Consider the following 16819-nt stretch of genomic DNA (forward strand, 5'->3'; position numbering starts at 1 on the left):
ATTTACAGAGAGAAATGTGCACACATAAAAAAAAGACATTTATTGAAGAGAAGAAATATAAAATAATAAAAGTTGATGCCCAGAACTAACAAAGAAATGTTTTTAGTTTCAATTTCTTGTTTTTGTTTTTATAAAAAGTGTTTTTCTTTACATTCAAAACAATGCACTGATTTTAACAGTGTACGTCTAAGTTCATAACTAAAATAAATGTTTTTTTTTCTTCAAGCCTAGTAGTTGCAGAAGCTTCATGCAGTGTGAATGCTTTAATTACCATAGTGCTATATCTTATATCTTTTTTAAGACATTGAATTAGTTGTAATTACAGTAGTACAATGTATGAAGCACATCATTGAACAATACTAATTAGAAATGTACAACCTTTTTAAAAAAATTAAAATAACTTTAAAACCAAAAGATAAAACATTTGGGAGAAAAAAGCTTAGCTGCTGCTAAAGATAAACTGAATGATGAAGTCGGAAAGTAAACAGCTAAACTAAGCCATTTGGAATCAGATCGCATTAAAAACAACACTGAGAAAGATGGCGGGAAGAAGAAAACACGTCAGAGCGATCATAAGTGTTTATCGTCTTTCGATTTCTCTTTCGTCACTTTGTTCCCTTTTTCATAATCGGAGTCTTTCTTATGCCTATCCCTCTCTCTTTCCCTGTTCTTCTCCCTCTCGTCACTGTGATGCCTGTCCCTCGGCCGCTCGTGGTAGCGGTCGCCTCTCGAGTGTTCGCCGCCGTAACTCGGCTGTCTCTCTCGGTGCCGGTCTTCGTGGCTTCGGTGCCGCTCCCTGCTTTTCTCATCCCTACTGTGACTTCTCTCTCGGTGTCCCCCTTTCTCCGAGTTGTGCTCCCAGTGCTTCCCTCGATCTCGGTCGTGGTCCCGGTCGTGCTCCCTCCCTTTCCTGTCGTGGTGGGATTCGCTGTAGAACCTCTGTCTGCTATGGTGGTCTCCACGGTCTCTCTTATAACTGTCGTCTGATTGCTGGGGCTGTCTGTCCCAAGGATCGCTGTATCGTCTCTCTGGGGCCTTGTCCTCTTTAGCAGGAGGCGGTTTGGACGACCCTCCAAATCTTGGAGGCTCGTATGGGATGGATGGCCCGGGCAGGGTGTGTTGTGGTGGGAAATTGGGTGGATGTGAAGTGGGTGTGGACCATAGTGCAGCGTGATTTTGACATTCAGGTTCTGGCTGGTGAAAAACAGGAGGTGGAGCTCTTGGAAAACCATAATTTGGGGGCATTTGCTGTGGTTGGAAACTAGGTACGGCATTGCTTTGTACAGGGAAACCTGGTAAGGGCACTGGGTGATACTGAAATTCAGGACCGCTGGTATGGACCGGAGGGAAGTTGGCTGGGGGTGGGAGGGGCCCTCCTTGTGAGAAAACACCTGGAGGTTGAAGGTGACCCTGCATAGGCAGATTCAGGCCCGCACCTTTGCTGAAAGTCGAAATAGTGGCAATGTTCTGCATTTCGTTTGTACTTTGCTGATAGGAGTAACTTTGCTGGGCTGCCATTGTGCGAGTGGATGAACATTGTAACTCCATATTCAAAACTGGGACATTGAAGACTTGGTTGTGCTCTCTGGGACCTGGATTACCTTGGGAGCCTGAAGGTACGTTCTCTGCTTTATAACTTTCATTATCTTGAGTATTTCTCTGGCCATCGTTATCGTTAAAACTCTGTTTCTCAGATTTGTACTGGGTGGGACTGGTTTTCAGGATTCTTCCCACTGTTTGTCTCGGGTCCTTTATGGGACTTGAAAATACTGACGGTTTTGATGTGGAAGGTTCCTCAGCAGGTATGTTAGACCCAGACATAGAAATGAAATTTGCATTGCCGCCACCTGCTGCCACAGAAGGGCTTTCAGTTTTCGGTTTGGCTTTCTGTGGTTCCTCCATTTGATTGTCTGCCTTCCTTTCTGCCACGGTTTGATCTCTGCTTGCTTGCGCTATGGCCACGTTTGCCAGGAAAGCCTCTGTAGAAACATCTGGCGGTTTATCTTTAAGCAAAACAGCTGAGGAAACACTTGATGCACTTGAATGGTCCATGCCTGATGACTCATTTAGCTTAATCTTGTCATTTGGGCTAGTTGATTGATACTCGAGTTTAACAGTTTTGGCTTCTTTCTTTTTCACTATAAATGCCGGTTTTGTCCCAGTTGAAGCTGGGCTCTTGCTGGGTACAGTCTCTGAAGCAGCTCCCTCAGCTGCCATGGTCAGTTTATCTGTGGTACCTAGTAAACTCTGGAGAATATCATCCACAGGCAAAGGTTTGCTGGCCAGATCAAGAGATGACTGACTGTCCCAACCAACCAGTACACCAGGAAGAAATCGTAAAGGCTTTGCCGACTCTTGTAAATTCCCCTCCACTGGAGCAGGTGTTTCTTCATTTGGTTGCGCTGCTTCTTCAGCCACATCCTGCGTAGACGGCTGACTTTTCCCCACCTGCTTGGGAAGAACCACCTTGAGGGAGTTTAAAAAATCATTTTGTCCATCAGGACCATCTTCACTTTCATTTGTTAAATCCGTCTTGGCTCTTTTCTCAGGTATAATCCTGCTGGAGGAAGTTTCGGGAACCTCCAGGGGCAGGACGACTCCAAAATCCCTCTTAACCCGCTGTCGGATAATGAGGCCCAGGAGGAGGTTTGGACGTTTGGCTTCTAAACCTGTGAAAAGAAATCCCAGCAAAACACCAGTCAAAGTAAAAAAAAAGTTGCACCGTTCTTCAGCTAATTCTTATTGAACAACAAAGTTACATTACAAAAAGTAAAGCGTGATGCAGAGCTTTTCAAAAGTCATGCGGAGAAAAAGATGTTCAAATAAACAAGTAAAAGTCATTTCCCTTACCTGGGCCATCAAAGGGTACGAGATGATGGGGGATTTTCTCTCCAGATCCCAGGGGAATAAGATACATGTCCTTAACCTGTTTCATGTTGTTAGCAACAACACCGTAACGCTTGCGGCTACTGAAATAGGCATACAGCAGGGTGTAGGAGATCTCATCTTCCTCTGTCACGGGGGCAAATCTAATGAGACACACCTCCTGAAAGAACAAACACCTCCGATTAGTCTACTGGCATTGGGGAGAGAGTTTTAAATTGAGAATGATCGAGCTGGGGGTGTGTGCGGTTCATTCACTGATAGAAATCTATTCATTAGGTGTACGTGAAAAATAAGAAAGGCAAGGACAATTAAAGAATGTAACATTTTAGCACTTCCTTCATTTTCATTGCAGTGCTGTTCTGAGGGGAGTCCCGGATAAGTAACAGCTTCTTACCCAAGAGACACCATCCTTGGTTAGTATGTGTGCTCGTTTATTACTCTCTATCATTGACATGTGTTGAATTACCATCAGGGTATTAAGCTCTGCTAATGAATCATTGTACAACCAAATTAAAAGTTGCCTTACCTTTGTTCCTGAAGCACGGATCTTTTCCACATAGTCCCACACTGTCTGAGGTGAGATCCTCCCACCCACCTGGATGCTATCTGGCAGATCCTATCATCCAAATGGTGTAGATTAATGACTTTATACTCACACATGAATGCTGCATTTACTTTTTTACAATACAATTGATTTAGTTACTGAAAAAGACATGCAATTGGTATTATGCTAAGAGAGGAGTTGGAACTGATACATGGGCCAATAGATGTGTGTTATAAGTTGACTAATTCCCCATAAACCACAGTGTAGCCCAATACACTGAATTGAGAAAGAATTGCTTGTAATTACCTCTGTTAGGTGATCCAAAATGCCTGATAGTGGGTAAGCTTTAGTCACAAACTTAGCAACCGAGGGCATATTGATGAAGCCTTTCCAAAGGGACTCCAAACGAGCGAGGAACGTGGCTTCATCTTCTCCACTACTGGAAGCTTCTGACCTGGAAAACACATGTGAACCATTGAAAATAAAACCTTTCCCCACCTCTGTTTTGGTCCTTTTGTTTATTTAACGCTGCGAATGCTTAGGTGGAGGTTCGGTCACAGCTCTAGCCATTTCCACCAACATCTTACCTCCCTTCAGCAGAGAAGGAGCCCTTGGAAGTCACCGCTTTGCTCTCCTCCAAAGCACTGAAGGCTAATATGTCTGGCTGGGTAGAGGGCGAGTCGGCGTACGCTTCCCCCTCCGCGCTGGACTGCCTCCGCACCACTGTGGTCGCCACCTTCACGATCTTAGTCGGTGCATCCTCCACCGGGGGAGCCATTCGACCTGCGGACAGAATAAATGTGCACGTCCCATTTCATACAATTAACCTGTGATGATAGGGGTTTGGGTTTACATACTCGGTGAAACACTGCCCAAACATATACTTGAAGGTATGACAAATGCACCGTAGAAGACAATAAAACAAGACTCCATAGTACTAGGATCTCAAAGACACCAAATAATACTCAGTTTTGTTTTTTAACACTCTAGAGGTGTTAAATGTTGCCACTATTAACAGAAGGGAAGGCATTGGTAGAACTATCCCAGGAATCATTTGAGTACACGAGGAGTTAACGAAGATTACCTGTGCAGATCTTGCAATTGAGGTCAAACAGGTGTTTCTTGTGCTGGCTGGTTGTGTCTTTACTGCTTTCTAATTCAGTCTCATCAGGGACCTCCTCCGGTTCTTCTGGCGGTTTGGATACCGGTTCCTGCTAAATATCCACAGAGTAGAGAGACATGCCTTGAGCGGTTTCATTCATTACTTATTGAATTACTTCCTGACAGCGCAATAAACTCAGTCGTACCTCGACCTCCATGGGTTCAGGCTCCTTTACAGGTTCCTGGTTCTCAATTTCGATTTCCCCCTTGTGAGTGATTTTGGTGATCGGCCGTCTCTCCACCTCTCGCTGCTCCTTCTCGATCATTTCAATTGTCTGAAAAATACATACATTTAAAAAAGGTTTGACCCTATGAAATGTATCTAGACAAATCTTAATACTGAGGAGTAAACATTAGAAGGGTATTTCAGGTCATGACAAACAAAACATAACAGAATATGGCTAGAGAGATCAATCTGTTGAGGCCAATTTAGTAAAGCGAGGTGAAGACAACAAATAAGTTAAATCTAGCAAAAACATATTTTAGAAGATATATTATTAAAACACTATAATTCAAAAACTTAAATACATCTAGGAAGGTCATGTGCATTATTCTTATCTTTAAAAAGACGGTGTTGACTAATCTCACAAAGAATAAATACAGTTCTTACATGTCGGTTCTCTCTCTGTCTCCAAGCAGCCAGTTCTTTTGATGCCAGTTCCTCGGGACTCATGCGAATTAAGTGATCTGGTGTAATTTCACCTTTGAGAACACGTTTGAATAAGACCTAGAACATTAGAAAGCAACACAAAAATAACAACCACAGTTAAGAAATGTACTATAACCCCTTCAAATCATCTTAAATAAATCAGGACATCTACACTTACATTATTTTTAGCATCTTTCAGGTTGAACATCAAGCTTCTGTACTTGCTCTTATACTTGGTGTCAGTGTCCCGAAAGAAGGAAAAGAGTTCCCTCTCTGTTTTCAGGGCCACTTTTGCAGCTCTCTCTGTAGAAATCTTTAAGTCTGATTCACTGAGTCTGAGAAAAACAAAATAAAATGGTCAGGGTGAACTGTGTTGAACTGTTAAGTCAATAGAATTTGTTTTGTTTGTTTAAATCCACTAATATATCAAATCAAGCTCAACAGACCTATACAACTACACAAAAAAATGTTCAACACTAGCCACTCAGCCATTCTAAAGCCAAACTTTGTTTCAGCAAACTTAATTGTGATGTGCTTTCCACTAAATGCACTAGTGTTCAGGTTTTTAAACATACCAAGTTTATCACAACTTTAATACAAAGACCGTTAACTCATTACCTCTTGACGAGAATGTCCTTCAGGGATTCTCGCACGTTCCTTCTAATTTGTTCAACAGATGGTTTCTTTGATGCTGTAGGCGAGGCGACGGGGAACCTTTCAACTTTCGCTCTCTTTAGATCTTGCCTTTCAGTTGTTCCTGAAAAGTAATAAAAATACAATTTAAAACATTATAATAATTAAAAATAAAAATAAACGTTTGTAATTGTTAGTATCCTCACCAGGCTTCTGTCCTGTGTCCACATGACTTCTTCCCTCCCCCGAAGGTTGGTGCACGCTCACGGTCTGTCCCATTTTATGCGGAATCGTATGCATCCTCCTCTCGACAATTTCCTTGTGCTCGGCTACGGGTCTTCTTTCTACCGAGTCCTAAATAAAGCAATTGGCAATAATAGCATTTGGATACCTCCCCCACAGACACATTATATAGCTAAATACTGACCAGTTTCAATAACACAGCACATGGAGTTACAGCACGAATGCATAATACAGGACTACATTGCTAGTAATTAACTGACAGAGCCCTATAAATACTTGAAGAGGTATTCCATTCCCTGAACTCCTACCTGTTTGACACCAGACAGGCACACATGCAAGCAGCAACTAAATGACGAGCAATACATTGAGAACATGACCTAACCCAGTTTAGTTACAGAAATGATACTGCAAAATAATAACCCCCCCACCCACTGTGTGTTCTTAACAACTGGTCAGTATATACACAGTATACAATTATATACACAGAGAGAGGGGGGGAGAGGTAAAGTGCAATTAAGTTAAAGGATAGGCATGGTAAATCCAAGAAAAGTGTCATTTTCAGTGTCTCCACCATAAACCTACTCGATAGAGAAATGTCAGTGAAATTCTCAAGTAATAAATACCACTAAAAAGACATCAGGATGGGAGTGTCGGATGGATTATTACACAAGTGCAAAACTAGCCTAGTAACTTGATTCTGGTCTGTGCACACTAGTGTAGTATGCACGGGCTGGGAATATGCACTCTAGCAAATGCATTATTTGTTTGTTTTTTAAATCGAGCACTTTACTCACTTTTCTGAAAATCCGGACTTTGTGCTTCCGGTCGTCTAATGGACTGGGTTTCTCGCTTGCTTCACTGTTTGGATTGTTGACGCCTGCTGCGGTCGGGAACGCCTGCCCCTGTTTTTCATGTTTCACTGCTGGCTTATTCTCCTGGTGCTGCTCGGGCCTGGAGTGGCTCTCCTGAGAGCTCGGCTGTTGTTCACTGGATTCCGCCTTCCCGTCTTCCTCGGCGCAGCACTTCAAGCAGACATATTCCTCGTCTTCCTGCTCCATCTGCTGCGCCTTGGCGAGGTCCAGCCCCACGCACTCCCCATGAAACCAGTCGTCACAACGGCCACATCCCACCATGAATCTGGAGCACATCCGTTTAAAAAGTATATGCAGTTACTACCGAGTTAATTATGTTTGCCAAACCATGCATAATCATGATGATGAAACATTTCAGATCAAGGAGGAAACAGCCTAATGTGCCAAAACATATATATTTTTTTTTATTCCATAAGGGATAGTGATCCTTCAAATATATTTTCTGCAATTTTAAAAAATACCCAGAAAACATGAAGGGTTACATTGCATATTTTCTCATGGAGAAAGTTATTTATCGATTTATTATTGAACTGATATTCCTTCACTGACACCAATTAAATCATGTTACGTAATATAAAGATTGTACTTTTCTTAACTACATTATTGTGGCTGAGCTAGTTGGTGTACCATACAAAATGTAAATATTTAATCATTCATTTTAAATAAAGTAACATTTCCATTTCAAAACTCTACCCAGGGAAACTTCAAAATGTATATAAAAGCTGTGACAAAGTACCATAAACCAAATTAAAATACATATAGCAGGGAAAGGTCCTACATAAACAGAAATTTGTTATAGAAATAGGGATCTAAAAAAAAAGCTGAATGCAATCTGCTTCTTACAGTGCAGTCAAGGGCATTTTTAAAACAAACATTTTTATCTTTCAATTCCTGCAAATATTGACTTGGATAAAAGAGCCGACGGTCACAGTTGACTTGTGGCAGGCAGAATAAACATACCTGTTGTTGTGCGGCTTCTTGCAGAAACCACAATGCTTGCTCGGGTCCCACACAGTCTCGCTATCGGTCGAGTCCTCTTCGGGAGCCTCTTTTTTCTGTGCGGGGGCGTTGTCTGGAATAAATAAGGGGGGCTCATCCAGGGAAAGACTCTTGCTGCTCTTCCTCTGCCTGTGCAATACCTTCTCAGCCTTTTTCATTTTTGGCTTTTCTCGTTCATCCTCTTCCGACCCCTCCTTCGGAACATAGCCAGACTTACCCACTACGATCTGAGGGCTGTGTGGCTTCGTGACAGCCTGTGAATGAACAGATTTGGAAACACCCGCCTGCACGCCTACATGCTGGCTTTTAAACCTTTCTGGACTGAGACCAGGCAGTAGCATTCTGGGGACTGACGGGCGAACCAGCTCGGGAGACTTTGGACTCTTGCTAGGAATCTGTGCTCTTTTCTGTGGCGCCACACCAAGTAAATTCACCATTCTCACATCCTGACCAGGCTGGGTTCTTTGAATTTTCGACGGCAAGAATTTAACATCGTCTGCTTTACGTTTCATAGCTATTAAGACTTGCTTTCGCTTTAACCCCTGGAGTTTCTGCAAGTCGGCTCTTGCTTTCTTCGGCGGTGGAATTTTAGGTCCCGTTTTTAGCTCTCCTGGCACATGTGGTAAAAGCTTCTTGTGCAGTTTTACTGGGGATTGTACTGGCTTGGATTTCAGTGGTTTCTTCGCAGGGAGTTTTTGGTCCTGCTTTTTGTGAGTTTCCGGACACACTTTACCTTTCGGTGTACCCAGCACCGTGTCTTTGTTGGCCTCTGGACGTTGCAGGGATTCACTTCCATCTTGGCCTCTTACTTGACTAGTCTTTTTAAGGCTACTCAAATCCGGTTTGTGAGGCTCTACCTGGTTCTTGTTTTTTGGTTCAGTCTCTGGTTTTCTCACAACACCTGTGTTTTTACATGCCTGCTCTGCTGCCTCACTGCACTCCATCAACGCACCGAGGCCCTCCTGCACTTCATTAGGGTTCACATACGGCCCCAACTCTGACAATATGGTGCCATCGACCGCGGGCTTCACGAGCTCCTGTGTGGGACTGAAGTGCATCTCCGATTCAGTTCCAGCAATTGGTTCACTTTCAACCTCGACCTTTTCAATACTGTCCGTAGCATCTTTAGTTATCTGACAAAGTGAGTGTTCCTCATTTTGCAAAGGTGCAGCGTTTGAGACTTTTCCCAAGGAGTCCTGCGATATTTCTTCTCTCTTTAAGTCTTCAGGCCCGTCTTCTTCAGCAGGAGCTGACTGGACTGTGACAGCAGCAGGCGATGACTGAACACTGTGCTTTCCGCACATCTCGCTTGGCTCTACTGACTGCTCCAGCGACTCCTGAGAGCAGTTATCTGATACATCCTGGCTTTGGGGACCTTCTTGCTGCTGTTTAGTGCCTACTCTCCTCCCCTGCACAGTTTTCATTGGCGATTTCTTAACAGCAGGTGTATCTGCCAAGCCTGAACGTCTTGCTACGGTGCTCTGGCGCAAAATCCTAACAGGTTCTAAAAAATAAATAAAATTAAAAAAATTACCTAACTTTTTACATCAAATTAACCTTAATTTTAGTGGACACTGGCCGTGACTTCTGAATCTACTGGCATATTTACATTAAACTATGTAATTTGATGGATTTTCATGAAGGTGGTCATGAAACGGGGATCTGAAATGGTTAACAGCAACACCAAGTGGAAGTAAACTAGGAAATCAAAATATTGCATTAAGGGTTTCTGTAAAACCAGCAACCCACAAAAATAGATCACACTTTACAATAATGGGCACCAATTCTTAATGATTTTTTGTATTTATACCACACTGTTAATAACACATATAACAGCTTCTTGTCAGGGTTTGGGAGAGGCTTACAGACTAGGTTTGGGGTTAGGGCTTACGTGATCAACATCAGAACTCGGTGGACATGCAAGAGGCATCATGTTATTCCTGTGGGATTCATTAATGCATTAAGAATTGGTGCCCAATATTGTAAAGTGTACAATAAAAATCAATATTGTGCAAATGTTTTACACACCAAACAAAGCATTTTGATTTCTTCTCGCTCAGAGAACTCAAGTTTGTTTCATTTGAATGTTAACAGTTTTAAATTGTGTTCTGACCTTGAGCCATTAAGCGTGGAGACTTTCTGGGCGACCCTAAAACTGGTTTTGATCGGCCTCTTTGGCTCTTGCCGGGGTGCATCAAGTCATCTCCCATGGCGCCATGGCCACTTCCCTTTAAACCACCCTCACTCATCATGTCAAGTCCTACAACTACAGAAAAACATAAGAGAGCAAACATTAACATTGCCATTCACAATTCACGAAAACACAACCAAAAAAAGTCTACACAACCCCCTGTGCATCTCTGTATATAGGCCTAGTCTTATCATTTCCCATACCATTAAAGAAAGCAGAATATTGAAAAAAAACATGCCTAAAAAGTACATACACACATCAAAAAATAAGAGGGTCATCTGAGGACAAGGAAACAATAAGCTCCTGTATAATCTAGTAGCAACTCATGATGCTTTCTCCACATATTATGAACAGCATGAAAATGGTGATGACTAAAGGTTATCCACAAGTACACACCATGAATTACTGTGTTCTGGGATTCTGGGAACAGTACAAATCTCCTCGATGTTGATCATGCGATACCAACCACCAGTTTATGGCCCAGTAGGTGATAATGGGCTTTTTGCATTGAAACAGAGTGGTTGGAATGAGCTCCATACTTAATCATGATGCATCGTCATAAAAGCAAGACTCCAGCTATTTGTTTTTGTGGCCGACCACAGAAGACCTTCCATCTCCTGTACGTGCTTAATGTTTCTCTGGCTTGTGATCTGAGAGCTAGTAAGTTCATACACCTAACAGCAAGAACTGGATAGTTACCTCACATTAATGTCTCAGGACTATCTGAATGGTCTCACCATTTTCAAAGACCCCAAATGTCACCCCATAGATGAAACCCTTAGATTGTCTGACCATCATTCAATATCACCTATAACAAGGTGATATCGATTCCCATACTCCATCGCCCTTTTAATTATTTGATGTGTGTATATATAAAATACTACTAATTAAAAACAATTTCCTCGACCATTTCATACCCAAGGTTTGTCTGGCTGCACAACCTTTTAATTTACTTCATATAAAACAAAGTTGTTTTCAATGTTTTCAAGCTAAATGAAAATATATGTCACACAAGACATGCATTTTGCAGAGTTACGTGAGGAAAATGACTATCTATCATACCTGCTTGAAAAATTATTAATATCCACGTGAAGTAAAAGGTTGTGGAGTCTTTTTAAACCTTTAAAAAAAACAGTTAATAAGTTCTTGCCATTTAAACAAAATACTGTTAAAGTGAAACTCCCTTATAAAAGTGCAAGAAGGTGTAGCATCACATAAGCGATAAATCATTCTCATTTCATAGCCTTTCAGTTTTCATCTCTATAAATCTGTCCCATTCAAACACCAATCAGACACGCATTGTTTTTCATAATGCAGGAGCAGTTATTTAAAACGAGTATAAAAAATTGATTGCTAGCATCACCTCAGTGACAGAACACCACACAGATCTTTTCTGCAACACTGAGTTCCCAACAAGCTAGAAGCGTTCTACTGAATTGGTTGGGAATCAGACTGACCATTATGGATGGGGGGTAATCTAAATAACTTTAGAATATAAAAATGTATCCAAATTATGAGGACATTATTCCATGTTGTCTAAACCATCGAAGATGGGAAATATGCTGAATTTCAAGGGTAGGTTACTTCATCTGCTATTGAGAAATTAAGGAATGCATAAGACAGTTTCACTTTAAACAATGTTAAACCAATTTTAAAGGGAGAGCTAAGAATCACCACACCAGAAAAGACCTTCACTGATGATCCCAAAATAGAATTGAAAATGTTTAGATCTTAATATTTTAGATTCCTGTCTAAATACAGATAAGACTGAAGGCACTTGTATTTCAGTGCACCTTAATCTCAGATAAATAAAATAGTTAGGCAAAGTGCATATAACGTCATTTGCAGGACTTTTTTCTGAAAGGAAAATTGTTAAATATATATCACTGTCCCTATCGATAATAACGATTGTTTTAAAACAACAACAACAATGGAATACTATGATGCTAACATGCAAACCACACAGATATATAGAAATATATTTAAAGCACATGCAGGAATCAACCAAGTCAAAGTGTTTAACATATCTAATAGGTGATAAAGTGGAATCCTCAAAGAAATCAGGGCGACTTTCACATCTGAATTTTGGTTAACGAACACCTGAGGAATAGCAGCGGAGTACAAAGAAAAGTGCCCCAAATATCGACCAATTTCTTTCTTTAAAAAAAAAAACTACAGTTCAAAGAATGTGGTTTAAATAAGATTATAATACCTTTTGTAACGTTGTTTATTTCTGAATCTACTTCAAATAATCAAATAATGTATTTGGCCTAAATAACATGATCTAGAAGGTTCTAACAGTGAAACAGTAACACTTTGCTTTGACTCACTTTGCAAATTAGCATTTCAGTCACAGATTAAACTGTTTACAGTGTGCATGACTGGGTTCTCACGAGTTAGTGAAAGCGGAGGCATAAGAGGTAATATTTGAGAAACTATGCTTCCATTTTTTTTTTAACCATTTGATTTGAAATTATTTAAAATTACAAATATAATTACTTCATGCATGCTATACTCTTTACTTCAAAGCCCTTTTTGTCAACTATCCATTTTCAAAAACAAGAACCTGTCAACTATGTTCATTTGAATTTCTAGGGTTAGCAATATCTGCAAAGGACTTAGCTTTTGAATTTCCTTTCAGAAAAATGTTTTGGTTTTGTTTCTACAGCACTTTTTTGAAAAGTGTGAATAAGTGTGAAAGCAAGACTTTAAAGTTCTACTTATAAATATTAGAAAACAGACCAGAAGCTACATATACACTGCCCTGAAAATTGCCGTCTTTCATACTAAAACAAACGGGGAGGGGAAGGTAGGAAATAATCTCCTTTAAATCCATCTTTTGTTTTAATGACAATGGATGGAAGATTAGAATCAATTTAGTGTCTCTTCTTAGGAAAATAAAAAACATATTTGTGTTTAGTATCAATGAGGATTTTCTAACCACACAAATGAACCTGCATTACTGAAGAAAGGATCATTTTAAAACAAAGTTTAGGTGAAAACAACCTACAGAGTTGGAAATAACTGACAGCAAATAGTCCCAATAGCAATGACTATGATAGTAACAATGTAGTAGTAATAAGAACATCAACTGCAAGTTGCAAATTAATGTATTAAATGATGTGCAAAGTTATATTTAAAAAAAACCTGCTTTGTGGTTGACTCTTTGGTAAACTGGATGCTCTTATCATCCCTTCGGCTCTGCAAAAGTGACAGTAAAGGTTGTTCACCAGGGCAGTGTATACTGTAGGAGTCTTTGCTCTTATTGCAGTAACTTTAAAAACCTTCAATAAAATCTACAAGTGAATTCCTCAATTAGATACCTGTTGAGCCAGCGATATGAAAGTTGGCTTCATCGTTATCTAAAAGATGAAACTGGGTACTAGCAGATCCAAGCATGGGATCTTTGTCACTTAGCATGTTCTTTAAAGAGTCTTCCAAGTTGTGACCTGTTCCAAATTCATCACTGACTTCACTGTCCAAGTTCGGCCCTAGTAATAAGGTGTCATCCAACTGGTCACTGGGAATTAAATGGTTAAAGGTGTCAACTATATCCATGAATGCTGTCGCTTTTCTTTCAGTTCTGCAGAAATAAAAAAATATGCATTAAGCAAGTTTATAAAAAATGGTCCTAAAGAACTTTTGAGAGAAATTATTTTGTATATAATTGATCATGGTTCCTGAACTGACATTTCCCTTTACGTTGATTCTTGAAGTTGAACAAGCATAAATCACACCAACATTAATGTTTCCAATTATAAAAATTCCTCAGTATCATACGTGGTCAGGAGTGAAAATGTTTAGTAACAAGAGTCAACAGCAAAGCTCATTAGAAACAGTATGCTGATGCATTATGAGAGAGTTCAGAGCGGAATATGGCATTGTAAATATTTTAAACAGGGCACAAATTCTTCTGCACAAATTTGTGGAATTCTTACCCATAAGGTATGGCTATCTCTGTTCCCAGTATTGACACCAATTTTCAAGAAGGTCCATGTATCTAAACACATTGTCAATATTATTCACATGTTTTACTGTACGAACATTGTTCAACACAAAATGGTTCATAGCCAGTAGATCATTTCTATTTATTCTAAAGATTTTTTATATGAAATATGGAAAAACTATTAAGACTGGTATCTCATTAGCTTGCATAAGAGTGTCCACTGATATTTCACAAACTGTGTAAGTTTACACAGTTATTCCTGAATTAACTGTTAGACAATATTCTGAAGAATTATGCTGCAAAATTCAGATTACAAAAATACAGTCTACATACTGTTTTACAATTGTGTGACATCTTACAACCGTACCAACATCATACATTCTCCTATTTCACCTTTCTTTTCACGTATAATACAAAATAATAAAAAATACAAATACAGGCAGCTGTATAATAACATTTGGACATGATTGTGAAATTTAACAATTTTCTAAAATAATATTTGTAAATACAATTTCAAGAGCCAAAGCACCTGTTATTTGTAAAAGTTGCATGCATTGAAATGTGAAATGTACCACCACACTGTATTATAAGACTAAAAGACAATGTTTTACAATGTTGCTGTTCAAAGCATGATGTTTGCATGCAGCATCCTCTTGAGAAAACGGGGGTAACAAAAAAACAAACAAAAAAAAGACTAGACAACAAAGCACACAATAGCTTTCTAAAACAATCAAGTACCAAAACAAATTGCAGATTTATTTTAGTCATTGTCTCCCACCAAGAAAGCACTTTATTTCCTCCATTTCACTGATTTTACACTCTGTACACCTTTTAAACTGTACACTGTTGCTAATAAGCAATATTTCTTATTTTGTTTCTTAAAACAAATAAGAATGTACTTTACAGAAATTGTATACATTTCTTGTAGTACTTTATTGTGCATAAGAAAAACTGTGGGGTATCAAAGGAAATAAAGTACAACCTTATTCACTCATAATCGCATTTGTCCGACATGGCCTACTTGTGTTATCAATGGAAAATGGTGATACCTGTGTATCCATACAATTGACTATAGCAATGAGATTTTCTGAAATAACCCTTTTCTCCCAATACAATTAAAACACCCAGGTGCAGCTTTTCAATGTCCTACATGTGACTGCAAAAGTCTAAACACATTTTCCATCAATTACACAATGAGAAATAGTTTTTCAAATCAGTTTTACATTTAAATATGAAACAGCGCAAATCAAAATAATAACCCAGCAGTTCCATACCGTCTAACATCCAAATGCAAGTCCTAAGACATAACAGTATAGTAATATCTACTGAAGCAAAACAGAGAGAGGTGTTCATTGGGAGCCAAATATACTGTTGCAGTTTTTGATGCATTCATATATAATGGGATTCAGTTCTCTCCTACAGGGACAAAGTCTAAAGAAGAAAAGGAAAGAGTACCGTACGTGTTATTGGATGAGGAAAACTACACACAGCATGGCCTCGCCTGCATGGCAGTTCAGGACGAAAACAGCCTTTGATCTGAACCTGGAGATCTCTGCAATGAGTGGCAAAAACTTTACAATAGTGGGATGTCTTATAAGGCAACCTAGCGATCAAGAATGGGATGTTTTGCATTATGATGACACATTTCCTCTAAACAAGATCCGACACAGATCGAGTTGAAAAGTGACTGGACTTGCACCAACACGTGTAATCCCGCACAAACAGGTGACTGTCTCCCCTCGCCCATGCCCATGCCCATGCCCATGCCCACACACAACTGTGGGCTCCTTAGGGGGGATCATTGGGGATTACCTTTGGTATTTGCAAACATATTTGTTTTGGGTGTTTGACAGACATGTGTTGTTGTAGTTCGTCACCTGACAGCACTCCTAAAATAGGACTAAATCTACAATAGAAGCATGTAAAGTAATAACTACAGGGCACGTTTTATTTTAAGCATAAATACATATCATACAGGCAATAATGCCCTATGCAGTTTATTTATGCAGTTTACATACAGCACGATCGACTTTACTAGGCAAAATAAATCGAGCAAGCTAGCTTCTTGGTGCATACATAACAAGGCCCTTTACAACTGCGTTCACGGTTTAAAATGTCTAGTGCATCGAAATGCATGGTGCACATGATACTGCTGATCGGATCAGTCGCCGTCACAGTGCCAACGCACCCCCACATCCACCACTTCACAGAGTGAAGGCCTCGAAACTAGTGCCACTTCATTGGGAGCGGAAAAACACGCTGCTAAAACAGTGCAAATATGCCACTAAAGCTGGCATCGCTGGTGCTTTGTTTCTCGTTATAGTCCAAACAAATAAAAGCACTGGAGCAAACCGACAGGCCTAACTGGGAAGCGATCCTGCAAATGTCCGGACACACACTTCCCTGCCTGCGCTGTGCGGAGCCCGAAGGCCCTGCTACTGCTGGCAACACAGCGCGGTGATCACGCCCCCCTTCCCCTTTCCACGGAGCTCTGTAACCACTCAAACCACCAACAATGCATTGTTTTACCTTCTTCCTGCGCTGGGGAAGCCTCGGGGTCGAGTCTGTTTTAACTGAAGTCCGTTTTCATCCCGTCCTTTAGCAGTGCGTGCGCTTCTTCACCCGTCTCTCGCCCCGGCAGCAGCCATTCGAGTGCCCGGCCGTGCTGGAGTCATGTGACCCGTGTTTACTGTGC

The 16819-nt window shown here is 40.4% G+C and overlaps 1 protein-coding gene across 7 annotated transcripts; it reads right to left on the reverse strand.

The window, feature by feature from the left end:
* Window positions 1–17: 17 nt before the first annotated feature.
* Window positions 18–16819, reverse strand: phf3 (PHD finger protein 3). Of its 7 annotated transcripts, none has more exons than XM_066697210.1 (17): window positions 16654–16819; window positions 14117–14178; window positions 13502–13698; window positions 10101–10253; window positions 7949–9491; window positions 6911–7253; window positions 6080–6227; window positions 5859–5997; window positions 5419–5575; window positions 5202–5318; window positions 4738–4866; window positions 4515–4644; window positions 4018–4213; window positions 3737–3884; window positions 3413–3502; window positions 2851–3046; window positions 18–2669 (listed from the first exon to the last, which is right to left on the reverse strand). In XM_066697210.1, exons 3-17 carry the CDS (start codon window positions 13596–13598, stop codon window positions 571–573), a joined length of 5685 nt encoding a protein of 1894 aa, XP_066553307.1. In that variant the 5' UTR covers window positions 13599–13698; window positions 14117–14178; window positions 16654–16819; the 3' UTR covers window positions 18–570. The 7 variants fall into 7 exon arrangements, with proteins under 7 accessions (XP_066553307.1, XP_066553306.1, XP_066553304.1 ...); XM_066697209.1 differs by having other exon boundaries at window positions 4515–4641; window positions 13502–13761; XM_066697207.1 differs by having other exon boundaries at window positions 13502–13761.

The sequence above is a fragment of the Amia ocellicauda genome, chromosome 23, assembly GCF_036373705.1.
Source record: "Amia ocellicauda isolate fAmiCal2 chromosome 23, fAmiCal2.hap1, whole genome shotgun sequence".
Lineage (NCBI taxonomy): Eukaryota > Metazoa > Chordata > Actinopteri > Amiiformes > Amiidae > Amia > Amia ocellicauda.

Bases quoted from the DNA above. Each gene is read 5' to 3' on its own strand.
- phf3 (XM_066697208.1), bottom strand. From the start codon at position 13,736: ATGGATATAGTTGACACCTTTAACCATTTAATTCCCAGTGACCAGTTG. The intron at 7,254-7,948 runs GTATGTTTATTC...GATGTGCTCCAG, and splicing joins AAGAAGCCGCACAACAACAG to ATTCATGGTGGGATGTGGCC. The intron at 5,998-6,079 runs GTGAGGATACTA...ATTACTTTTCAG, and splicing joins GGACACAGGACAGAAGCCTG to GAACAACTGAAAGGCAAGAT.